General features: G+C 37.4%; 1 protein-coding gene across 1 annotated transcript; it reads right to left on the bottom strand.

Annotated features, from left to right (window-relative positions):
- Nucleotides 1–10,698: 10,698 nt before the first annotated feature.
- LOC104442999 lies at nucleotides 10,699–22,743 on the bottom strand. The gene is made up of 2 exons (XM_039313717.1): nucleotides 22,354–22,743; nucleotides 10,699–12,159 (listed from the first exon to the last, which is right to left on the bottom strand). The coding sequence occupies exons 1-2, from the start codon at nucleotides 22,741–22,743 to the stop codon at nucleotides 10,699–10,701; spliced, it is 1,851 nt and encodes a 616-aa protein (XP_039169651.1).
- Nucleotides 22,744–26,783: the final 4,040 nt, after the last annotated feature.

Genomic DNA, 26,783 nt, shown 5'->3' with positions numbered 1-26,783 from the left:
TGACGCTCAAATTATTTGTAAAAGAAAGTGACCACTAATCTTGTGGCCATCTAAATGTAATATTTCCTCACAACATCATTGTAGTCCGTCCACCGTGCAAGCTAATCGAGTTATCTGGCAATCTCAGCCTTGCAAGGTCAATCCATTCTACTTAATTTGCTCCATTCGCGATTGTCAAGGTTCCATGATGATTGTGATTTGAATGTTCATTATTGGTCCAATCGCCTTCCATGGTTGCGAGAACATGCGGTTCGAGTTAATTAAGTAGGAGGTCGTGAAACCATTGTCATTTGATCATCATAAATTTCATCTTTCCTCTTCGTTTCGTGAGCTCAATGAATGGAATGTCTTTCTCATCTGGAAAGAGAGTCATTGTACCGGCAAAGATAAATGAACTATTTTTTATAAGTTAATGAGTGCAAATGCCTCGATATCTCGAAGCCCGTAAACCACACTGCAAATCTCATAAATCAATTAAGTCGGGGCTTTTTGCATGTGCAGGCTGCATTAATAAAGAATAATCTGCACACACTTAGTGAGATTTGAACAAGTGGTATTTGATTAAAGAGCCAGAAACTTTCTATCATCCCCATCAAATGCACCAATAACTTGATGTAATAATTTGAAGTCTAACTTTCCATTTTCATTTGAAATGCTTATGTGATTGTTTTTAATTTACTATGGTTATATTTGGTCGTCCGGATTTCTAATCAGGATAGGACTAGATAAAATAAAATATGAAATTTATAGGATTTTGATATATCTTATTCACTGTTTGGTTATTACAGTAATAAAATCGAATATATTCACATCATGTTATATACATTGTTTGCTATAAATAAATGACACATTAGTAAAAATGAATAAAAAATTTAAAAAATGGAGATGGTAAAAATCTCTCTCGACACTCTTACTTACTTTATTTTATTTGGTTTTTATTTTATTTTCCTCTCTTTTATTAACTAATTTCTTTTTTATTTTTCTCCTCATATTCATATTTATATATAAAGGTCGAAAGAGAAACCCTTATGAATGAATGAAAGCCTGTTCGACTCGGAACCGGTACCCTCTTTTGAAGAGCCTTATTCAGCTGGAAGCTGATCTGCGAATGAATGAATTAAGAAAGTAAGAGTGGGGGCTTCTATAACCCACCACGGTTAGGGCTAGAGTTGTCACCTCTGGGCAAAGCAAAGATTGGAGCTATTGAGTTAGCAAATTCGCGTTCTCAACATGAGAAAGTATATTAACAAGACGGCACATGCAAGACAAAATGTCAAATCCATAAGAAAACTGACCCTTGAAAGGTGTATAAAAAGCCTTTTTCTTTTCTGCCGAAAAACACTTGACCTTCCACTCACTCGCTTGAGCCGGACTCCATCACTCTTTTAGAGGATCATTCATTCTTCACTCTCTTGCTATTACCCACAATGAGCGCAGCAAGCAAGGTGCATATTATCATATAGAAAGAAGTGTGGCGAATCACATAGGAGCGGGTGATATTGGAGCCTAGAACAGTTACGCACAATAGTGGATTGGAATCGTCCATGGAAAACCGAATTGCTTTCTTGGAAAGTCAAAGTCAACACTTACGCCTTCTACTAGTCTATGAAGAGATTAAGCTCTATTTCAGAGATTGGACTCTCTTACTGACTGTGATCAGCCCCTATTAGTAAGAAGATATTCCCAAGCTAGATTCCCTAGATCCAAGTGTTCCCAAATATTATTTATATTGAGATATAATTTTAATTTTGTTAATTTAAAAAATTTGTCCTTTGAAAAAAATAAGTATCTCTTGCGTCACTCTTACTTACTTTATTTTCTTTTCTTTTTATTTTATTTTTCTCTCTTTTATTAATTAATTTCTTTTTTTTATTTTGTCCCTTCCCACCGTTCTCTAATAAAATTTTATTAAATAGTAAATTGTACTAATATACCTAAAATATATAATAAATACAAATATATATTTAAATTTATATATTGAAATTATTTTATAAAATATAATTAAATTGAATATATAAATACAAACAATATTAAATTAAAATAGCTAATTTTTTTATTTTGAATTTCTTATATTAGAATTCAAATATTATTTATATTGCAATATAATTCTAATTTTGTTAATTTAAAAATTCTGTTATTCGAGAAAAATAATTTTCCTATTATAAATGCTAGAAATCCTATCCACATTTATCACACCTCATCCATGAGATAATTTTATTAGGTCTATATCCCCTTTATCTTGTCTTGAGTAGGCACTAAACACAAAATATGATAAATTTTATCATATCCCATATTTTATCCTAACTACCAAACGCAACCTATAAGATTAATAGCCTATTTTGAAAAAGAAACAAATAATTATAAATTGTTGCGGGGCCCACTCCTTTAAAAATGTGACTCATACCATGTTTTTTTTTTGGTAAAGGTAAATAATTGACTCATACCATGTTACTCTCACACTAACCCCAAAATTGTTTTGCTAGCAAAACCCTGCTAATTTTCAGTAAAATGTCCTGAGTATAATTTTTTGAATTTTGAATTTTTTTGAATTTTGATTTTTTATTTGTATTTTGATTTTTTTTTTTTTTTTTAGGGCCAGCAAGGGTCACTAGCGACCCTCGTCAGCTAATGGGCAGCCGCGAGCAACACCGCTTAGAGCAAGCAAGGGCCGTCATGGCCTCGCCTAGGGCCTTCAAGGCTAGATTTGGGCGAGGGCCACCTCACCCTCGTCGCAAAGGCCTAGGGAGAGGCTGCAACGACCCTCGCTCACTTTGGGCGGTTGCAAGAGTGATGTCACTCGCGACTACCCAAAGTAGGTGAGGGACATCAAGGCCTTGCTAAGGCCATGAGGCCTGGACGACCTGACCCTGGCCTTCACATCCGAAGGCAAGGTAGGTCGTCCTAAAGAAAAAAAGCAAAAAACAAAATGAAAATAAAAAAATTCAAAAAATCCTTAAAATATTTAAAAATATTTTTGGGTAGCCACATCAACTTTTCTGGCGAGGCAAATCAAATGTGGTACTCAAGTGATTAATATTTTAAATTTATAGCACTCAAATAATTGAAAAAAAAAATTAACATTCAAGTTAACGATGTACGAAAATATTGACACTTGTACTGTCTTTATCCCAATTGTTTAGTTTTGGCGAGCCCTCCAGGTGACGTCATTGGTCTCGACGTCATATGGCCAAGCTCAGGACGAAAGTGGCGCTCGTCGACCCTTTGACGTCATTGGTCTCCAGCCCACCAAATCTGACCGAGAGTTCATGTGTTCTTTGACTTTTGACTCTGTGGCGAGCCCAACGCGGGCAGCTTATCAACCGCACGATCGTGGAAGCGTGCGGTCGGGATCTCCTACCGACCTCAGCCCCACTAACCTCATCGTCCCCCATCAGCGACAACAAAAGGACGGTTGAACGCATACTGGCCGTCAGATCAGAGAAATGTACGGTCGACGTGCCGCATCTCACAGCTCGTCTCATGCAAAGCGTGAAATTGGAGACGGGAAATGCTGAAATGGCCGCCCAATATCCAGCGGTGAGGGCAATGGTCCTCTCCCCGCCGCAAATTTGTTCCAGAAAACTTGTTTGGAAAGAAACTTGTTTTCAGTGTCAATTGATAATTCTAGCTTTGAAAGCAAATACGTGGTGTCAATAGTGCTATTACAAATTCTATCTATGTTGTTATGCTACCACCAACCCATTAGAGAATGCTACTTGAAAAAAGATTGTCTTCCAAGATATATTCGCCGACATGGATAAATCAGAACTTGTCACAGCTCAAGTAAAGGAACAGTAGGTCACATATGCTTGATCTTAATTTGCCTGTTAATGCTAATTCCTGACAAAGGAAAAGCGAGTTTTCATTGGTTTCAAAACATACATTCATGAGCGAAAGGGACTAATGATACACATATCATTTATTTATTACCATCTCTGTTTTCTTTTTGGTTCTAAAGATAGGGGGCAGCTTTTCCTCTCTTCTAACTAACAAAAAAAAGCAAATATATAGAACATTAATCCGTAAGTATAGATATATAGAGTGGCAATTCATGATGTACCATCTGAACAAGATTGGAGTATGACACAAATTTGCCAAGAGAAATTCAAACTCGACTCAATTTGTCTCGAAACTAACACAAATTCATATATTTTCACCCATTTTTAATTAAAAAAGCTACTTTATAATCACGTGGAGATGTTTTTATAACGATACAAATAATCATACGAATACGATGATATAAGTAAGTCGTCAAAATCCTACAAATTCGGCATGGTTGACACGGCGTGCATTTGGACTTCAACGATCAGAGCAGCATCGGCAAGGAACTGTCTCGCCGGTTTTTGGAGATCCGTTAAGGGCATGAAGTCTCGGCAACCGATGGTGGGGTCTGAGGCAGATAGCCAACCACTAATTGCAATGCCCCTAAAAAAGGAATACTTATTAGTGTACCTTTAACAATGTTGATTAATCCATGTCCCATTAACATACTAGCTCTATTTATTTCACGAAAAATGAATGATTTGAGTAATATTTTCCTAAAAATGATCACTCGTATTGCTCATAAAAGTGGTCATCCATGAAAATGTTTACAAATTATTATCAATAATACAACTATTTTTCATTGACTAATTATTTTAAATGATACAAGCGATTGTTTTTAAGAAAAAAAATTAAATCATTTATTCCGTGAAACAAACATAAGCTCATGCTCGATTTGGACTCATGGAGAAATAAAGCATTATGTTCTTTCGAGAGAAGATATTCACATGCATATTCGAATTGCTGCTATGGTACTTAAAAGTTGAGAAGTCATATGGATGGGCTTTGAGCCCCTCCAAAAAGCCACTTGGCATTTGCTCATAGAAAAAGAGTGATATTCATTTTACAGAAAGATCTTGAAAATGTTGGCGTGATTTTAAATAATAAAACTTATACATATTTGCATTAGTCCGTTTGATTTGGATTAAGCAAAAATAAATAAATAATAGATACATTCTTATTTGTTGCGAAAGTAATATTACTTGAATTTCAAAAAGTTATTGAAATGTTATATGCGAATTTATTTGCCAAAATATTCATGTTATAAAAGTTTCGGGTGGGCTGTATGACTAACAAGTCAACATTATGTGTCTAGTCAGACTTAGATTAAGTAAATATTAATGAAGAAAAAGTCAATCCAAACACGCTTGTTAGGATGATAAAAAGGAGAAGACAAACATACCTTCTCTCCTTACTAAAATTTTGTTGGTCCCTCACGCGCAAATGGAATCGTGCTAGCATTTTCCTCTTTGGAGGAAGGCCTTGCACTTGTAAGTAGACGAACAGCGACTTTCCCTTCACGTCCTCATCTCGGTTCTCATGGAAACAGTGCATGATGTACGCAATTACTTACGCAATTACTTACATGAATGCAGATTAGATTAAAAAAAAAAGCATACGAAAACAGTGCATGATGTACGCCATTACTCAGACAAACTTGAAGGGAGCAGACTCTATACTAACCTAAAACATGACATCTCGGTTCTTATTCTCATCAAAACAGGGCATAAAAAGAGCAGGAAGATTACCTGGTTCAGCAGCGGTGCTGAAGCTGTAACGAACACTTGATTAAACAATTGAAGCTCTTGCAAACATAGACGAAAGAAATCAAGGCCAGCGAAGGATTCTTGAGCGAGGTTTAATCACTTCAAGATCCTCCGCCGTGAAGCAGGGAAGAGAACAGAGCACTTTCAGTGCTCTTTCATATCTGAGGCTGGTGGCGACGATGGGGCTACCGGAAAAAGCTGCGGCTCGTTTTCTGTGGATGTCTCTCTACTTCGGAATGTTCTCAGTATGCTCTCCGTATCGTGTTTGCGGTAATGGTTCTCTGTGATGTGTTCAATGCCCTCCCCCTTGATGCAGAGTGAAAATGTGCTTTTATATGAGAATCTGAGGTCGGTGTAGATAGAGAGACTAGAGAGAGCCCAGACACCGCCGACCGCCTGCACTGATTTCGTTTTACTCATCCTCCCCCCAGCCCATCAATCATTTTGGTTTAAATGGAGTTAATTCAACCATTGGAAATTTCAAAATTTTGGAAGAAGTTTACGTGATGTTGTTGTGGACATGTTCTGTTAAAGTGTTCATACAGATTGCAATTTAACATAGAGAAATAAACTCCCAAAGAGATAGCTTTTGAACACCAAGTAGTCGGACAGATCCTAACAAAAGATATAGCTGAAGAAGTAAAACATGGAACGGGCAGGAGAGATAGATAAAAAGTATCAATCACACTCAATGAAACTTGTGTAGCGACCCATCTAATCTCAATTACATAAAGCATGGACCCTCTTATTTATAGACTTGTACACACTGAAATACAAAACAGAGTATCCGAATTGTCTTGACTAATCCCAAAGGAGACACTACAGGTCACGTAATCATGCAATATCGCAATCAATTGGGCCAGCTTCATCTCCTGTTAAAAGTAGGTCACTCAACAGGAGGTTCTCGCTTGATGTTGGCATGAAAGACCAAAGCCCACAAGTGAGTCACGAACTCCCCACCCATCGCCAAGTGCTCTGCGTGTGCAATGGCATTGTCCAATGGAGCCACATACACCATCAGTTCCGCCCAAATCTTGACCAATACCTTCCAAATAAAGTTTGGTTCAATTTTCTGATTCTTTCTTCTATTGTCTTGCAGCCTTTGAGCAAGCGTCATGCTTCAATAATAATTCTGTCAAAAATATACTCTGAATACGACTCGCAATTGCACAGAAAATCATCAATTCGATCTCAAGATATAATTCATGATTTTATAAAAATTGGCCAATCTGATCTCATACATGAGATACAATTTATCAATTTACTTCTAAAATTAAATGGATATCGATAATTTCTCGTGTGATTTGATGACATGTTCATTGTGGATTTTTATTTCTTTCTATTTTTGTTTGATTTTAATTGATTTTATTTCTAAAAAAATTCAAAAATATTAGACACAATTAAAGTAGTCTTTAAGAATAGATTGCATTCTTATTTCGGTTATTTTATTATTTTGAATTTAATAAAATACCCAAAATATCTTTTAGAATAAATTGAATCTTCTCTTCTAGGATAGTTTGCATGTTTAAATATTAGGCACATTTAATTTCGAATTTTATTTAAAAAGAAAACACAAAAAAAAAAAAAAAAATCATGCTTAGTTTATTCATTACACATCATTTAGTAAATTAGAATGGTTGCATTAATCTTTTCTCATCATTAGATTAGGTCATTTAATAAATATCATGTGACATATAGTTTGCACATTAGGTTGAATGTTGCATGTCATTTTAGTTAAACATTTTTGTATATCATTGCATTGCATTGCACCTAATTTCTAGGTTTCATTTAAATAAGTGAAAACCCAAAAAAAAAAAAAAAAAAAAATTAAGCGAGTGTATGTTAATTAAAAATCATTTTTAGTAATTGTATATTAATTAGAAATCATATTTAGAATTACCGATATAATTTTTGAGCTAACATTACATATCTTTCATTGTTATGACATAAATCTTGCAATTTATTATTTTATTGGGTGTTAAATTAGTAGATTATATCTCCGTATGATCACCTTACATGTTAGGAAAAAATAAAATAAATTCAAGCTACCTAATATCAAAAGGATATTAAAGAAATATAGTGTAATCAAGTCTCCATACCCAAATTCTCTGGTTCTAATTCTCTTATTATTTTATTTAGGTGTCTAATCAACCCACTATAACTAATTAATGATAACTTCTAAATAAAATTCATTTGCTTTCTAAAATTTTGAACTTAAGTTGTGAATTAGTATGAGTTTAAAAGAACTCGAACTAAATTTAAAATTAGTAATCAATTAGCTAAATCTCAAATGATGTATCCGATGTTAGGTTGTGACATATATATTTCTAATAACTTGTATGAATTTGGAGAATGAACATGGAAGATTCGTTATGACTCTAGAACAATGAACTCAATGATAAATGCATCAATTTGTCGGACTCCATCAAATTGATGGAGAAGCCAAACTAGGGAAAAAATGCATTGACAAACTTGATTGATAGACATTTTTCAAAAAAAAAAAAGGCTACAACAACATCAAAAGGGAATGATATTAAGCTAGAGTTAGTCAAAGTCCCGCGACCTTGACGACCGACGCCACAAGAAATTGACTTCAACAACCAAAACATGACAAACCCTTATGATGGCCTGTCAAGATCAAATCAAATCTAATCTAATTTTTTGATTTGAGACAAGCAACCCTGGGAGCTATATATATATATATATTAAAGAGATCAATCTACCAAGACATAAACTATCCCAAAAGATTACCATTTTTTATTCAAAGTGATTAAGTAAATATCCCTAAGATGCAATTACCTTTAAATGTGATTTTTATTCATTCATTCTTCTTTATTTATTTTTATTGACATTTTCTATATTTCAACTTTTACCTTTTCGTTATAATTTATTTGATTTAAAGAAAAACTATCTAAAGTTCAAATCACCCTAAAACCAAGATTTAATACTAACTAAATGAAGCTAAGCTAAATTTAGTTCTAAGATCTAACTATCTAATCAAGATCCATTTTCCTAGCCTTTTCCAAATTTTCTTTTTATTTTGTATTTTTATATTTCTATATTTCTATTCACAAAAGAGGATGTGGGCGAGTTCCTGACCCTGTCCGATTGTGGCCGCCGAATGCGATAAGAACCTAATGGATGAAGTTGGCTTATTTTTACAAGCCCAATCCAATTATGACTAAGTTGGTCCCATTTTACTATTTTCTTTTTTTCTTTGTTTTTCTTTTTCTTCTCTCTTTATGTATAACTTTTTCCCCCTGAGTTTTAATGCAACCTGCACATTATAATTTTCTTTCCTAATTTCATTACTTGCAATTTTTCTATTTTTTATTTGTTTTACGTTTGATTTTGTTTATTTTTTATTCTCTATTTCCATTGTTCCCAATTTCCATCTTCTACCGGTGCCATGACTCAAACACTATGATTACTATAACAACTTCACCTAAGATTAATTCAATCGAGTGTTGAACTAAGCTCCAGCATCGTCCACCTCAGTCTCTACCTCGTCCGCCAGCCTTAACCTCACGCATGGACACGCAAAGGACAATGATATGGAAACTATTGCGGTAAAAGTCTTAGCAATGAATATTATCAAAATTAAAAGCTCAAATCAGTGACTTCATACCACATCCTCATCCGCAACACCATTCATCGCAACGGGAGCACACAAAAATCATAGAGCAAAAACACAAATCAATTGTGCTCAGATTTGGTCTCGACAAATTTAACGATTAGATCTTAATGTCTTTTGTATCTTACTCTAATTTTCTTTCAATTTTTTATTTTACCTTTTTACAGAGCCTGCAAGTTGAACTCTATAACTGAAACTAAACATCCCCACACTCCACCCCACCAATTTCTCACCGCTGGGCCAGATCTAAATTTTAACAAAATGGTCCATAACATGTAATCTACGTCAACAAGTCTTCAGATACAACAAAATCATGAAATATTTCACAACTGTCTCAAAGGCATTTCACAAACAATTTGCTTATGTTGACAGAGGGACAAAACTAGGCGTTAATGCACACAGATTAGAGACAAAAAGCATATGAAAACAATGCATGATTTACGCAATCGCTTACACAAACTTGAATGAAGCAGATTCTATAGTAACCTAAAACATGACATACTCGGTTCTTGTTCTCATCAAAACAGGGCATAAAAAGAGCAAGAAGATTACCCGGTTTATCAGCGGTGCTAAAGCTGTGATGAACACTTGAGTGAATGATTGAAGCTCTGACAGATTTCGACGAAAGAAATCAAGGCCAGCGAAGGATTCTCGGGCGAAATTTAATCACTTCACGATCCTCTGCCGCGAAGCAGGGGAGAGAATAGTGCACGTTCAATGCTCTTTCGAATTGAGGCGGTGGCGACGACGGGGCCACAGGGAAAAGCTGCGCATCGATTTTCGCGAGTGTCTCTCTACTCTTGAATGTTCTCAGGATGCTCTCCGTGCCATGTTTTCGGAAATGGTTCTCTGCGGTGCGTTCAATGTCATCCTCCTTGGTGCAGAGTGAAAATTTCCTTTTATATGAGAATCTGAGGTCGTTGTCGAGAGACAAACTAGAGAGAGCCCAGGTATCGCCGACTGCGTGCACCGATTTCGTTTCACTCATCCTTCCCCCAGTCCATCAATCATTTTGGTCTAAATAGAGCTAATTCAACTAGTGGAAATTTTAAAATTTTGGAAGAAGTTTTCAGTGATGTTGTTGTGGATATGTTCGGTTAAAGTGTGCATACAATTGCAATTTACTCAGAGAAATAACCTCCCAAAGAGATAGCTTTTGAACACCGTGTATTCGGACAGATCCTTACAAAAGATATAGCTGAAGAAGTAAAATATCGAACGAGCAGGAGAGATAGATAAAAAGTATCAATCACACTCAATGAAACTTGTGTAGCGACCCATCCAATCTCAATTACGTAAAGCATGGACCCTCTTATTTATAGACTGCAAAGTATCCGTTCTAAGAAAAAAAAAAAAAAGGACCACATAGTATCCAACCTTTTGTCTTGACTAATCCCGAAGGAGACACACCAAGGGTCCCGTCCACATGCAATATCACAATCAATTGGGGCAGCTTCAACTTCTGCTGACAGTAGGTCACTCAAGAGGAGGTTCTCTCTTGATGCCAGCATGAGAGACCAAAGCCCACACGTGAGTCACGAACTCTCCACCCATTGCCAAGTGCTCCGCATGTGCTATTGCGTTGTCCGATGGAGCTACATACACCATAAGTTCTGCCCAAAACTCGGCCAATACCTTCCAAATAAAGTTTGGTTCATTTTCTACATCGAGCAATTGCTGTCCTAACCGTGCACCCTGGATCATCACTTTACCAGTATCATTCATTGTTTTACCGATCTTGTTCAATCTTTGGATTCTTTCTTTTACTGTCTTGCAGTCCTTGAGCAAGTGTCTAGCTTCGATGATGATTCTGTCAAAAATATATTCTGAATCATAAGGATGATCAGGTAATAATTTTAGATGAAATGTTACCAAGTAAGCGAGATATTTGGATAAATTAGTCGCCACGAGAAAATTCGAATTTGAACTCGGATCTGAAATCGGCATCATCTGCTCGAAAATACTTGTGGCGATATGCCACACAATTATCACTTGAGTTTGTGTACCGAGCTTACATGCCCACGAGAGCTCATGCTCCACTTCGTTTCGTATCAAAGAAGCTTCGCCATTCTGCAGTGCCTCGGGATTCGACATTAAAGAACGGAAAACGGCTTCTTTCACTTCCGAGGACAATTTGGCGGGCGCGCTTTCTGTTTGGCCGTCCCTTATAGGATCCATAAATAAATCTGTCAAGACATTGTACAGCCACCTTTGAAGGGTGTAATCATACGACTCGTGAAGCGAGTATCGGTGAAGTTTCCTTTCCCAAGGCTTCGGTGATGGCGTCCGGCATATTAGTCCTATCAGCTTCTCCATCAGTTTGCTCTCTTGCCACGAGTTTGTTCGTGCGTACTTGCATAGCAACGATACTTTCGTCCACTCCGAGATGACCATGAAGAAACACTGCACAAGCTCCACGCATGCAAATATTAATACAATTAGTGCCGTCACGAGAAAGTCGATGCTCAACCCGCCTTTAGTGGCTAGTTGAACTTCACCTTGGGATCTGTTCGAGTTGTACCACGGGTAAAAAAGTCCGATCATCACCGGAACACCAATGACCAAAAACAAGAACTCTACAAGCTTTATTCTCCAACCTAACGGCTGGAAGATGGTCACGTATTTGGTGTAGAAATAATCGAAGAGAAAGGAAAGCTCTAGCTCAACGACCCTAAATGCTCGCTCGTAGCCATTTCCTTCCGCATACAAGTACTGAATCAACTTCCACGCCTTTTCGTGAGCTTGTTTAGGCAATGAATAGTCGCTAAATTTTAAGCGAAGAAGCTTATAGAGCGAAAACGAGAGGCAAATATCCTTGAGTTTGCTGTCTTTGTCCCCACCTTCTGATCTCAAAAGCCATCCTTGGCATTTCCACACCTTCTCGATGGTGACGACTCTGTCCGTGATCTCCAATGACTTGCGGTAGTTCGGCGCTTCCTGATGGTTTTATTAATTAATGTGATGGGCCTAAGTTGGCCCGTCCGCCCATGTTGGGCCTAAAAGCCTGGCCCACAAAATTAGGGCCCATTGATGGAGGGATACGTTGAAAAGTTGTATCTTTTGGGGGGGACGTCTTTTGCTAAAGGGACACGTCTTTTGGAGAAGATGTATTTAAGGGGAGAAAAGAAAAAGAAAACATATCTTGTGGACATACGTGCGCTTTTTCTTTTCCCTCCTCCCAAAACCAACGTAAGTTCCCCTTTGAACCAACAGTAGGCTCCTTGGTAGACTGGGATCAGATTCTTCCTCAAATTTCAACGTCAGTGTTTAATCTGTGGACAATAAGGTACACTCGATTATGTAGTGTGACTTTCGATCGGTAATACATGTTATTCCTGGGCTTGTCTTCCGCATTCGTTTTAGGGGTTCGATTTAGTGTCGAATCCGATTTTTTGGGAATTCGATATTCCCAACATTGATATCAGAGCCCTAGTTCATGTTTTCCCAACTCCTTTCATGTTTATGAATGATATTTTGATTGAATTTTTGTGAAAAATCGGCCGACACCGATAAGGGGAAGAAAAATCCCGACACCCGATTCTATTCGCCCTGTTTTTTGGTTTTCTATAAGTCGAATTTTTTTTTTTAAAGCGTAGGATCGAAGCCCTCATTGAGACGAGAAAAACGAGTGGCGGATCGCCGCCGGGGGCCGCCGGACGTACCGCCACGCGTGGCTGGAACAAGCGGGGGTCATCGGCGCGTGCAACGCACGCACCAATAAGGTCCCTCGCGGGCGCGTGCGGCGCATGCGCGGAAGCTAGCGTGTGCCGCACACGCACCGGCTGACGTCAGCCCGCGCACGCGCGCAGCACGTGACATCAGCCCACGCATGCGCGCAGCACATACCGGCTGACGTCTGCGTGACGTCAGCCCGTGCACGCGCGCGGCACGTGCCGGGCGGTTCAGTCCGACCCGCCACCCGTTGACTCCGACCGTTGACCCGTTAACCGTTGACCCTCCCCCCCAAAAAAAAAAAAAAAAAAAAAGAATTTGCTTCTTTTTCAATTATGTCTATGTGGGTTATAGGTAATTCATTTTTTATTCTGCATTTGTTGCATGAATCATGGAAAATTATATATTTTCCATTATGTTTATTATGGATTATAAGTGATCCATTTTTTGGTTCTACATTTGTTGCAGGAACTATGATTCGTTATGCAGGGATACCTGCATTCCCGAGAACGGACGAAGGAAAAGCAAGACTTAAAAGGCTGATAACATAGTTAGTTAATTATCGGTGGTGTGACGGTGATTTAGTATCACATGTGGTCAGGGTCAATCAGATGATACAGGAAATCATCTGGAATGGTTATCTTATGCCGGATTTTGAGAAGGTGCTGGTCTTGATGAACACTCTTCCACCTGAATGGCAAGCAGTGTTAGATCACCTATGGGAGGTCAACGTGGTCCCGGGTTATAGGAGGCTAGTAGTAGATTTAGTAATAGAGTACTATAGGATTGAGTTAACCAAAACTTCAACCCTTAGATTGAGCGCCACATGCGCAGAGTAAATGCGCCTTGGAGGCGACATGAAAGCTCTCCAAAGGTTTTTCCATGGTTGGCAAATGTGCCTTCAAATTTCTTAGATATTTTGACTGATAGATTAGAATGGACATTCCCTATTTATTTCTTAGATTAGTTTGAGATGTTTTGGGTGTAAATATATATTTCTATGTTGATATTTTCCTCTGTGTATATTATTTAGTGTAGTGGATAATTGTATTATGTGAAAACATTATTATTCTATTGGATGTCAAATATTATTTGCTTTCTATTAATTGTTGACTGCTGTGGGTAGTTCATAGAAGTTTTTGTAACTTCATAAAATTTATTTTGCATAAGACAATTATATTAATAATAGTTTTAAGTTAGGATTTTTGGAGGATGGTTGGAAACATAGTGACCTTTTGATTCTGAAACCTTACTTGAAATTGTTCATTAATATGATGGGTCTGTGCAAAGTGGATGCATAAATGATAGGCATTAATTATTCATGCATATATGTTTGATGTGTTCAGATCGATGGTTTCAGCAACTAAGAACGTAATTGCTGATATGAACGGCAACAATTATGAAATATTGAATATGAAGATTCAATATGTGCTGGAAAAGCAAGAAGCATTAGAAGCTCTTAACCATGTTATGGAAGATCTTGAGGATGCTATGCGCCACCTTGAGCTAGTAGAGGACTGCCTATCGACATTTGAGCCGAAAATAGATATTTGCAATGCTGGTTTTAGCTCAAAAAGGGCTTTGAGCTCTAAGCGCAAGCGTATTGATTCGTTCAATATGTGGAAATGCAAAGGATCAAGTCCTTATTGCAAGAAATCAAGAATTGACCAACACAATAGAGGAAAATGTCCTCAAGTGAAGAAAATGTCAAGGGTGAGGTGTTACAATTGTGACAAGAAATGTCACTATGCTCGCAACTGTTGTGAGCCGAAAAAGGTAAACACCTTTTTTTTGTACATTTGAGAACTTTGCTTACGTGTCAAGTTTTGTATTATTGGCTGAATCCAATCCTTTGTGGACTGTAGATTCAGGAGCGACAGACCATGTAGCGAAAGATAGAGAATCCTTCGTGGAATTTCGACGAGTAACAACTGGAACTAAGTGGATCTATGTGGGAAATAACTCCAGAGCTGAAGTTAAAGGGATTGGCACCTGCCAATTGAACATGCGTGGTGGATGCACCTTGTTCCTACATGATGTTCTATATGCTCCGGAGACTCGTCGAAATTTAGTGTCTGTTTTGGTGTTGGTTAAGCTTGGTTTTAGTGAGAACTTCCGTAATAGCGGTGTAGATTTGTGTTTGGATACAAACTACTATGGTTGTGATCATTTTCTGAATGGTTTCATTGTATTAGATATTAATTATGTTAATGCAAATGTTTGTTATTCCCTTCTCACGTCTCCTAATACATATGATAATGATGTGAATGTGTGGCATGCTAGACTTGGTCATATTGGCCAACAACGTATGAATAGACTAGCCAAAGAGGGCTTGTTGGGCAACATTGAAAACGTTGATTTGCCCATATGTGAGCATTGCCTTGTAGGGAAAATGACAAGGAAACCATTTGGAAAAGGTAAAAGAGCTAAATTTCCTCTGCACTTAATCCATTTTGACGTCTATGGTCCAATGAATGTGAGAGGAAGGCATTGGGTTGTTTATTTCATCACATTATAGATGATTATACTCGATTCGGATATGTCTATTTGATTTCTCATAAATCTGAAGCATTAAGTTGTTTCAAAAGGTTTATGAACTTGGTAGAAAATCAATTAGACAAGAAAATAAAAGTATTAAGATCCAATCGAGGTCGGGAATATTTATCTGATGAGTTCAGAAAATTATGTGATGAAAAAGTAATAAGAAAGACAATTGTCTATTCCATATACTTCCCATCAAAATGGTGTTGCGGAAAGAAGAAACAGAACCCTACTGGAAATGGTTAGGTCCATGATGGCGCATGCTAACTTACCTATCACTTTTTGGAGTGATGCGTTGTTAACTACTGCCTATATACTTAACCGAGTGCCTTCCAAATCAGTTACTTCCACTCCATGTGAGTTATGGACAGGTAGAAAACCGGACTTGAGTTTTCTTAAGTCATGGGGTTGTGCTGCCTATACTCATGAGTCCTCTCACAAGTTTGGGAAATTGAGTCCCAGAGGAAAGAAGAGTATTTTCATAAGGTACTCCGAACACTCGAAAGGGTATGTATTCATAGGTGAGCAGGAAAGTGAGAGTATAACTGAATTTGAATCATGGGATGTCACATTCTTAGAGGATGAATTTCCTAAGAAGGGCGAAATAGGGAAAGATTACTCTCTATTTGAAACATTGGATCAAGATAATGATATTAGTGTAGTTCGTCCAAGTGGGAGTAATATGAGAAATGATGAATTGAATTCAACTCATTCTCAATTACAACCACATGATGAGACGACATCATCATTATTTAATCCTAGTGGGAGCATAATGGGGAATGATGTGCAAAGTGTACAATCTCTCATATGGCAAACAAGTCGCCAAAGTATTCCCGGTCGACGTTTTGACATTGAAGGGGAAACTTTTATGATTGCTCCGCAAGATGAGGATGAGCCAAGAAATATTAATAAAGCTCTAAATTGCCCTAGTAAGGAAAAATGGATTCATGCAATGAAAGAGGAGATGGAGTCAATGAAGTCAAACCAAGTTTGGAAACTGGTTGATCTTCCAAAAGGACGCAAAGTCATTGGGAACAAGTGGGTTCTCAAAATAAAGCGAAAAGTTGATGGCTCGATAGAAAGGCATAAGGCTCGCATTGTGGCGAAGGGGTATAATCAACAGGAATGAATTGATTATGAAGAAACATTTTCTCCTGTAGTAAAATTTATCTCGATTCGCATTGTTCTGGCAATAGTGGCTAGTATGGATCTTGAGTTACATCAAATGGATGTAAAGACTGCTTTCCTCAATGGAGAACTAAAGGAAGAAATATATATGGAACAACCTGCTGGTTTCATAAAGGAAGGCCAAGAAGGAAATGTATGTTAACTTTTGAGATCGATATACAGTCTTAAGCAGTCATCGAGACAATGGTATATACGTTTTCATAATGCCATAATGGCATATGATTTTACAATGATAGATGAGGATCATTGTGTATATATCAAAAGATCCAAAGATCAATTTGTGATCATATCATTATATGTTAATGATATACTAATTGCCGAAAGCAACATGGAATTTGTTAATACTGTCAAGAGTTGGTTGTCTTCCAACTTTAAGATGAAGGATATGGGTGAGGTTACATACATACTTGAAGTTAAGATTTCAAGAGATCGTTCGAAGATATTGTTATCTCTTTCGCAAGAAACATATATAAATAAGGTTCTTGAACGATTTCGTATGCAAGATTGTAAACCCATTGATACTCCTATTGCAAAAGGTGAAGGATTGAGTCACAGATTGTGTCCAAGGACACCATAAGAGAAGGAACAAATGAAACATGTTCCTTAAGCTAGTGCTGTTGGAAGTTTTATGTACACTATGATGTGTACAAGACCTGACATATGTTTTGCAGTTGGAATGGTGAGTAGATACCAATCAAATCCAGGTCAAGCACGTTGGAAAGCCGTTAAAAGAATACTAAGGTATCTAAAGGGAACTGCTGATTATACGTTGAGTTATCAAGGAAAGGATCTGCGCCTTTAAGGCTATTATGATGTTGATAATGGAGAAGATTTAAATGAAAGGAAATCTACCTCTGGCTTTGTTTTCTTACTAAATAATGGCACCATATGTTGGAGCAGTAAGAAACAAACGTGTATAGCCTTGTCCACGATGGAAGTTTTAGTTCGTGGCATTATCAGCAGCAGTATAAGAAGATTTTTGGCTTAAGAGATTTTTAGGATCATTTAGGTGTTATTGAGAAAGCTGCAAGTCCATTATTGGTTAACTGTGATAGCCAAGCAGTTATAGCGTATACCAAAGATCCAAAATATCATAGCAAGACCAAACACATAGATACCAAGTATAATTTTATCAATGATATAGTTGCACGAAAATATGTGAACTTAGAGTATATACTACGCATAGAATGGTAGCAAATCCTATGACAAAGCCAATACCTAGAGATGTGTTTTGTGGTCATGTAAAATCTCTAGGATTGCGTAGAAGCTGATGCACTGAATATTGTAATTTCCCTAATTGTTCACATTTGATGAATTTGTGTTTTCATCATTAATGCCTATGAATCTTTGTTTGATCTTTATGCATCTTAATGCTCAGTGCATTACTTTAAGTTGAGAAAGTATGTCGGACAGATATAATGTTAGCCCACTCACACGGGTAATCGCCTCTATTTACTGTGTGATAAATAGAGATGAGACTGTTTTTTAAGCTTATTATCTATGTGATAATCGAGAGCTCAAGCTTAAAATATATTTGTCGCCTTAACTGAGTGTTAAGATGAGGACATAATATTTATTATGTCCGAAAGTAAAATAACCCACATATTTTACTTTATCTGTCTATGATGCCAGATGTGAGTTATGATGAATTTTGTGAATGAGTAGATATGTGAACTCAAGTTAGACATTTGGTATGTCTGAACTATCATCTGTACGGTATTGAAGGTGTAGACATACGCTCCATGGGAAAGGAGTTAATACCGTAATACGTATTTCATACTACGTATGCATGAGACGAGCAATAAGAGTGGCAAAAGTTTGATCTCAACTTTTATGCCGTGTGAGACTCTTGAGGAAAAGAGTTCCTCAATTATAGTGCCCTCATGACTTTTACTTATTTTCAAGATTTCTATTTAGTGTTTGCTATCTTAGGATGTTGCCAATGGTCATGAGTTGATTCGATCTAATGGGACATTTCTAGAAAAGCAAGCTGAACTGAAATTGAGAGTTTAAAGGAAAGAGGAAGATTGAATTTGGAGAATTACATTGTAGTTTTGTATTCACTGGTTAATCAATTATGACTGTTTTTGGGATAATCATAATTGTGAATACAATATATATATATATATATATATATATATATATATATCATTATTTAAAAGAGAGATATAAATGTGATCGATCGATCTAGGGTACTGCATACTAAATCTACTCAGGATGTGATGCCCATTATGAGCTGCTATATATTCCTAACAGATGTATGGCAACGAGCTCTCAAAGTATGCTGGTCGCACGGATTATTCACCGGTATGAATGTTGAAGAGAGGTAAAGAGGATCTTGTTCGGCCCACCATATGCGAGTGGGAGATGATGGTTTTATTAATTAATGTGATGGGCCTAAGTTGGCCCGTCTGCCCATGTTGGGCCTAAAAGCCTGGCCCACAAAATTAGGGCCCATGGATGGAGGGATACGTTGAAGAGTTGTATCTTTTGGGGGGACGTCTTTTGGAGAAGACGTATTTAAGGGGAGAAAAGAAAAAGAAAATGTACATTTTGGACATACGTGCGCTTTTTCTTTTCCCTTCTCACAAAACCAACGTAAGTTCCCCTTTGAACCAACAGTAGGCTCCTTGGTAGACTGGGATCAGATTCTTCCTCGAATTTCAACGTCGATGTTTAATCTGTGGACAATAAGGTACGCTCGATTATGTAGTGTGACTTTCGATCGATGATACATGTTATTCCTGGGCTTGTCTTCCGCATTCGTTTTAGGTGTTTGATTTAGTGTCGAATCCGGTTTTTTGGGAATCCGATATTCCCAACACTTCCTATCGTGCCACAGCTTCTCTTTCTCTCAACTTCTTCAATGACGTTGGAATTATCATTCCCTCTGTCACGATATAGTTGTATCCTCTTGTCTGGCTAGGGTCAAGATCGCCCTCCAACAACTGGTGCTCAAAACTCATGTAGTCAGCAATAGATTTTGGTAATCATCTGTCGGCTGTACCTGCTCGCAATCCTGAGAGATGCTTGTCGCGACCAATTTTTCGAGTATGAACCACCTAGGATTTGGCTAATGGATTATTAAGCCTAGACTTAACTCGGGCTCTTCCAAGCTCATACCAATTCTCAACTTAAGTTCAAGTTTTTTAATATACAGATAAATTTTATCTAGGAGTTGCCACTAATCTATTTTTGGTGGGTCGATTAGAAACCCAAGTAAAGTAATCTTCAAAATGTTTTTCGCAGGCAGATTAGATTGATTTTAAATATATTTCTCTAACATGTGAGGTGATCATGCGGGTGCGCAAAATCGCCAATTTAACACCCAGATAAACAATAAATAAATTGCAAAAACTTACCTCAAAGTAACGAAAGTATCTGCAATATTAAGTTAAAATCCACATCAACAGCCTTAGATATAGTTTCTAATTAACACGCAATTTCTTTTTTGTTTTCACTTAATTAATGAAAATCATGCAATATTAACTAAATGACCTAATTCTAATAACATGTAATTTCTAATTAAATAGACCTAGCAACAATCACTAAATGGCATGCATTTCATGAATCTAATCCTAATGACATGCACATGACATTTTTTATTTTCTTTTTTTCTTAAAAGAATGCAATCTATCCTAGAGATTGAAACTAATTTATCCTAAGTCATTTTTGTATTTTTTTCATGAAAATTCGGAATTAGGAAAAATGTGAAAATTATTTAACTAGATTAAGATTTTATTTAATTTGCATTAGGAATTAGGTTAAGCCAAATCCTAATTTAAACTAAAATATTATCTTAACCCAAACAATCCTAAAATGCAATTTATCTAATATCTAAATCTATAATAAGTTAAGAAAAAATATTATCTAAAATTAAACTAAGTGCAATTTTACCCTAATATGCAGTGATGTACAAAATATGCCCTAACTCTACATGAAATATGCATGATTATTTTTTGTTGTGTTTTTGTTTTATTAATTTCGAAATAAAAAGTCAAATAATTAAACATGTAATTTAAGCTAATGAAAAATCTAACATCCTAAATTCATGTCTTTTTATATTTTATTTTATTTTTCGAAAATTCATTATAAATAAAATATTTAGTCTAAATATGTAAATAACCCTAAAGCATGCAATATTCTAACTCAAACATATTTCAAGATAATTAAAGTAATTAAGACAAAATAGATCATCCAGAATCATCAAAAATATCACACATCATTCAGATCAAAAGGTAATTTTTCACTAGTAAAATTGATAAATTGATTTTAAGCCTTAAAGATTAAAACATCAATTTTATTCCCGTTTAATTAATTATTTCATCTAAAGCCTTATAGATGAAATAAAAAACCCAAATGCGGTTGCGAATCAAGTGGTGTGTTGAAATTTCCAATCATATATTAAAGACTAATTATACTAAAAAGAACAAATAAAGTAAAATAACAAAAATAATGAAAATAAAATAAGATAAATAAATAGAAGAAAAAAACTACCTAAATTGATTTTTTTCTTTTTGTTTTTCTTTTTTTCCAGGCAAAGATGATGGTTGCTCCGATGAGGGTATTCGCGGGGGAGGCTACGGCGTCGGAGCAGAGGGGGGTTGCGGGCGCCGGGCGCTGGTGCAGACGCGGGTGAGGCGAACAGCGGCGGCGTAGGCGCGAGGCTGGCTGTCGGGCGCCGGGCGGAGGCGAGCAACGGCGGTGCGGGCTCCGGTGGCGTCGGGTCGCAACAGGGACAGCGGTGGCTGAGCGTCGGGCGAAGGCGAGCGGGGGCGGTGTGGTCTCCGGTGGCGTCGGGCGGAGGTGAGCGAAGCGGCGGTGCTACTCGGAGACCGGCGGTGCAGCTTGGAGACCGGCGGTGCAGGCTCGCGGAGGTGATGACCGGCGCAAGCTCGAGTGCTGCGGGGGCGTCGTGGAGGACTCGGGCACGGCTGCTGGTGTCGCGGGGCGCGACGGTGGCTGGCGGAGCGAAGAGTGGTGGTGCTGCGCATCGGCCAGTGGGTTCGGTGGATGAAACCCCGCGAGGAAGAAAAACTTTCTTCTTTTCTCTCTTTATTTATTTTTTATTTTTCTCTTCCATTCACTCTCACGTCCCTTCGCAAGTCTTCTCTCCCTCTGCTGGTGTCCTTTTTTGCAGAAGTCAAATCCCTCTTTTGTCTTCTATATTTTTTGACTTGAGAGAAAAACGAAGAAGGGCTCCTCTGCACGAATTTTCTCTCCAATATTTTATTCTCGCCCCCCTCTTCCTTTTGTCACGAAAATTGTCACTCTTTTATAATGATTCCGAAGGACCGTTTTGTATGGCAAATTTTAAACTTTCATCTTCTATTGCACTAAATCATGATTGCAAATCAAAATATGATTTCGCAATCAGCTCGATCTTGCACCGATTCATTTTATTTTATCAAAATCCTTGCCCTTTATTCACTTGATCTTTAATTGCTTTTACATTTATCGAAATCTGAAAATCTATCAGAATTTCAAATTTCCATACATAATCAATCAAATCAATTTCCCTAATTTTTTCATTTTGTTTGTTCTGATGCTTTTTTTTTAGGGGTTAAAATTAATTCCTAATTTTTATGTAAAAAATCAATAATTAGGTCGCCAAAATTTAGGTGTCAACAATGCTGCTCTACGAATGACCTTGTGTGGCACAATTAAGCATAGAGTTAACACTGATATCATCGGAAGCGTGATCCCAGACATGATCAACAGAAACAATACCCCAGTGATCTTGATCACATATTGCCAAGCATAGTTCTTCCGGTGCTCGCAGTCCTCGAGGCTGTGGATGGAGTAGGAGTCCGAGCTCCCAAAGAAGATCATCAAGAAAATGGCCCAAACTGGCAACAGGTCATTTTGGAACGAGGCTTCAGTCATGAGACCGAGCGTGTATACGATGAGGTAGCTCGAGAAGGTGTATGCTGCCCACAACAGGACCCTGAGCTTCTGGTGGTTGTGCCGACGCCTTGACGAACCGAAGATGGTGAGTAACATTAGTAAAAAGGCTGCGAGGCACGCGAGAAATTCAACCTTAGCCAGATTTGCCTTCGGAGTGCGCAGTTTCTTTATGACCGCGGTGGCCTCAGAGAGGGTTTTGTTCCCCGCTCCCATTTCGCGTCTTTGCAAGTCCCTCATGTTCGTGGACGCCGAAAGATTTTGTATTTTGGGTGTGCAAAGTGTAATAAAGAGCCAAGAAATGTAGACCTTTCAAGAAGATGGGTTGTAAACGGAGGCATTCCGCTATTTATACTTGAAAATTTTACAGCCTACGTTTGGTATTAACGGGTCGCTGTCTGAAGCCCACGTGCATCGTCCGGAGAATCCAAGTGGAGAGTAATGGTAAGAACGGAAGACTTGTATCCTGTGTCACCAAACAATCCCAATTCTGTGGAATTTGAAAATTCAAAAATAGATTTCGGCCCATCATACAATAATCACAGTATTGAGTTACGAAGGATGTGTTTCTTTATGTTAATTATATAAATGATTTATGAAAAATGATTAGATAACCGTTTTTAATCTAGTGTAAAAATAAGAATCTATTATGAATCACAAAAAATTAAATAGCAAATCATTAAAAGATAATCGCCAAGTTACCACCAAAAACTACATCAACAAATTCTTTTAAAGTTACACCCAGCATGTCTTGTAGCTTGCTCTTAATTTGACCTTAGTCTTATTCTCATAGAATATCAAGTAGATTTTCATCCTTTCTCTGCATTTTCACTATTCCTCCCTCAATAGACTTCTTCATCAAAGCATTCCTTTCTTCTCATAAACAAACTCATCCTTTAGCCATTATTCTTTGAGATAAAGGAATCTAAACTTTATCATCCTCATTAGGTGCCTTCATTTTTAGGACTTCCTTGCTTCCAAATTGAGGCTAAACTTTTTTGTGGGCTTTTGCCCCACTTGTTAGAAACGTGAATCGCTAAGGAGAAAAAACAAAGAAGAAGACAAACGAATTTTTTCATGTGGAAAACCCTTTGAAAGTCAGAAAAGGAAAAACCACAGTTTTGCTCTAGACCTTCATTATTAGTATCAATATCAAAATTACTTACTTCAGGGTTACAACTATAAAATATATTGCCATAATATATAGCAGGAGTTTAGAGCATACATAATTATGATAGAAATTACATGTATGTCAGTAGCGATAAAAGCTCTAAGCATTAATATGACTTTTCTTAGACTCCACAACTCCATCAATCTCTCACTTGGATGTTAACCTTCAAAATATCAATAGTCTTTCATAGTCTTCACTTGTCTTTGTAACCTATATTGTTTTAGTACGGTGGCCCCTCATCACTAACTATGGAAGCCAATTGAGGCAATGCGCAGCCTTAGTTTTTCCGTGGTGACAAGTTTTTTAACGTATTTGTTGGATTTTTTGCACCAGGAATCTTTTTCAATGACACTGTTGGTGAATATGATGATACTTCAACTTAATGTGCTTTGCCTTTGACGAAAATACTGGAATTCTTGTAGGCACCTAGTACTTTGTCACTAAAAAGAATGCTGCTATCTTGCTTCTTGCCTATCTCTTTTTGAAAAAAAAAAAAAAAAAAAAAACTTCAACTAAATCATCTCATTGCCAACTTCAAATATAGCAACATACTTTGATTCAGTGGTTGAGAGAGACACATAGCTCTAAAGTCTAGATATCCAAATGATTGCAATGCTATCTAAGGTAAAAAAATAACTAGTCATCATGACAAGCCATTAATGAATGGGGTAAATCACATGTCCATGTGTCCCTATAGATTAGGGTCATCATTCCTCTACTTTGAGACTTCGAAGACAAGTTATTTCCAACTTTAAATGCTTGATGAATCATCAGCCAAGTAATTAATGAAGGATGGTCTTGGAAAACCATTAGGGGCACCACCACTCCTCCATAGACTTGCCACTTTGAGTTTCATAGGTTTTGACTTCCCAGTTTTTTGAAATTGTTGGACCTTTCCCGCTTTCCAATTTTATAGAACTCTTTATTCTTCAAATTTGGAGAAACTCCCTTCATGAAAGTTGTTCAAAACATCTTAGTCTATAACATATTTAAATTTCAAATCTTTCTGAGGTGAAATAGTTGGGTCGAAGGCCCAATCAATCACCATACATAACCTACCTAGTATAGTGAAAACGGTAAACAAGTTGCTTTCTCGAATTCTTATAAAATCTTTCCTTTCGAATTTGGACATACTTCCTTCACAAAATTTTTAAATAACATCCATATATCTACAACATATTAAAATTTAAAATATTTTTGTAAATATTTGGATTTTGAAATAAGTCTCTCTCTCTCTTTAACCGTTGAATTTGCTCGACGGACGAATTTTTGGGTTGTGTTTATTGAATTCCTACTCTTTCCACAACTTGAATTTGGCTAAGTTTCCTTCATGAAAATGTTTCTTAAGATCTTATCACACCATATTATAATTTTATAATTTTTCAAGCCCGTTTGATAAAATAATGACACTAATTTCGAAAATTACTCAAAATTGTTCTTCAACTTAAAATGGGAGGTTACACGCCAAAATTGGAGAGGAAGAGGTTGCATGTCCAACTTCAGAAGCAAGCCATCCAAAGTCTTCTTGGATTGGGATAAAGATGCATTAAATGCTCTTGGACTATAGTGCATTAATGTTAAGTTGAGTCATAAGGCTTAGGTGTCCCTTAATTAATATAGTCATCATTACAAAGATGACTTAACACCCAAATGGCCCAATAAAAAAAGGAAGTATGGCCCTAGGGATTAGGCTAGCCACATCTTCCTCCTTAGCCTTGCCACCTTACCAACCTAGGCTTGTCATCCAAATAAATCCTATTGGTCTATTTGGAAGGGTAATGATGAGAGATTTACCTATAAATAGAAGCATCCCCCCAATATCACACACGCCACCCCATCTCTTCTCCCTCGCTTGCTCTCTCTCTCTCTCTCTCTCTCTCTCTTCTCAGCCTCGCTTGCCTACCGCCTCATTGGATGGTCTTCTCTTGGTAAAACCACTTATAGTTCATCAAGGTTCATCGAAGGTAAGTAGAATCTCTAACTCTTGGCTAGGGCGATAACCTATGTTGTCAAGTTTAGTGGTGTGCTTACCTGTGTAAGCTATCTGTATGTTGTAATATTCTTTTGTATGGTTTGCTCATGTTCGCATGATTGAATGTGTTCGCACCATCGGGCTTTGTATGCATTGGCTAAGATGAAATATGAATAACCGACTTGTGTGATGCATTTATATGATGCACCTAAAGAGGAAAAAGTGTGCGTTGCCATATAGTGATGCCCCGTTCATGCCCGGATGCCTTAGGTAAGCTAGCCTCGGGTTGCCCTGATTGAGTCAAGTTGTTTGGGTTGAGCCCGGATGCCTTGGTGAGCTAGCGCCAGGGTGCCTCGGTTGAGCCAGGATGCCTAACTTGAAGCTGAATGCCTCAGTTGAGCCGAGAAGGCCCAGTTGAGCCAGGACGACAATAAATGAATTTGCATGAATGTCGGTTTATGCATAAGCATGATATGTTGATATGTTCATTGACAAGTAGAAGGTAAGCACACATCGAAATATACAGTAATGGACATCTGCATGTAGTCAAGGTGTAGCAATAAGTTTGCCAATGATCTGCCTTTGATATTACATTGCGAGTGCTGTTCCTACTAGATTTTGATGATGAGATGTCCTCTTAGTAGAGAATTATGAGTTTTACTCACTGAGTCCATAACTCACCCCGTTGTTTTTCAGAATTGTAGGCATGGAGGAGTTGCAATCTTGCTAGAGGAGTTAAGGTTTACCTCAGCCTTTTGAGCATAGAAGATGTAGTAATTGTAAATATAACAGCCGTGATAAAAAGGGCTTGTAAATGTATTGATGCAATTATATGTTTGTAAATGATTGTTTTCCTACCTATTTGGTTGTTGTCTGGGTGTTATTTGTACTACCTACTGGTTGTTGTTTGGGTGTTATTTGTAACGTTTCCGCATGTGCTTAACGAAAAGATAAAAAGAAATAGGACTGTGACGTGCCTAGGACGTCGCAAAAATAACCATTGCTGCTCGAGACCCTAGAGATGGAGTCGAGGTTCAAATTATGCTTGAAGCTCCTCCACTAATTCAGGTTTCAGTCATCAACACATCTTATAGCCTACTGCTCTGTTTCACT

The sequence above is a fragment of the Eucalyptus grandis genome, chromosome 5, assembly GCF_016545825.1.
Source record: "Eucalyptus grandis isolate ANBG69807.140 chromosome 5, ASM1654582v1, whole genome shotgun sequence".
Classification (NCBI taxonomy): Eukaryota; Viridiplantae; Streptophyta; class Magnoliopsida; order Myrtales; family Myrtaceae; genus Eucalyptus; species Eucalyptus grandis.
Note: the sequence above shows the minus strand (reverse complement) of the source record. Positions and strands in the feature narration are given on the sequence as shown.

Bases quoted from the DNA above. Each gene is read 5' to 3' on its own strand.
- LOC104442999 (XM_039313717.1), bottom strand. From the start codon at position 22,743: ATGGGAGCGGGGAACAAAACCCTCTCTGAGGCCACCGCGGTCATAAAG. The intron at 12,160-22,353 runs GTATTGTTTCTG...TAAAACCATCAG, and splicing joins ATGTGATCAAGATCACTGGG to GAAGCGCCGAACTACCGCAA.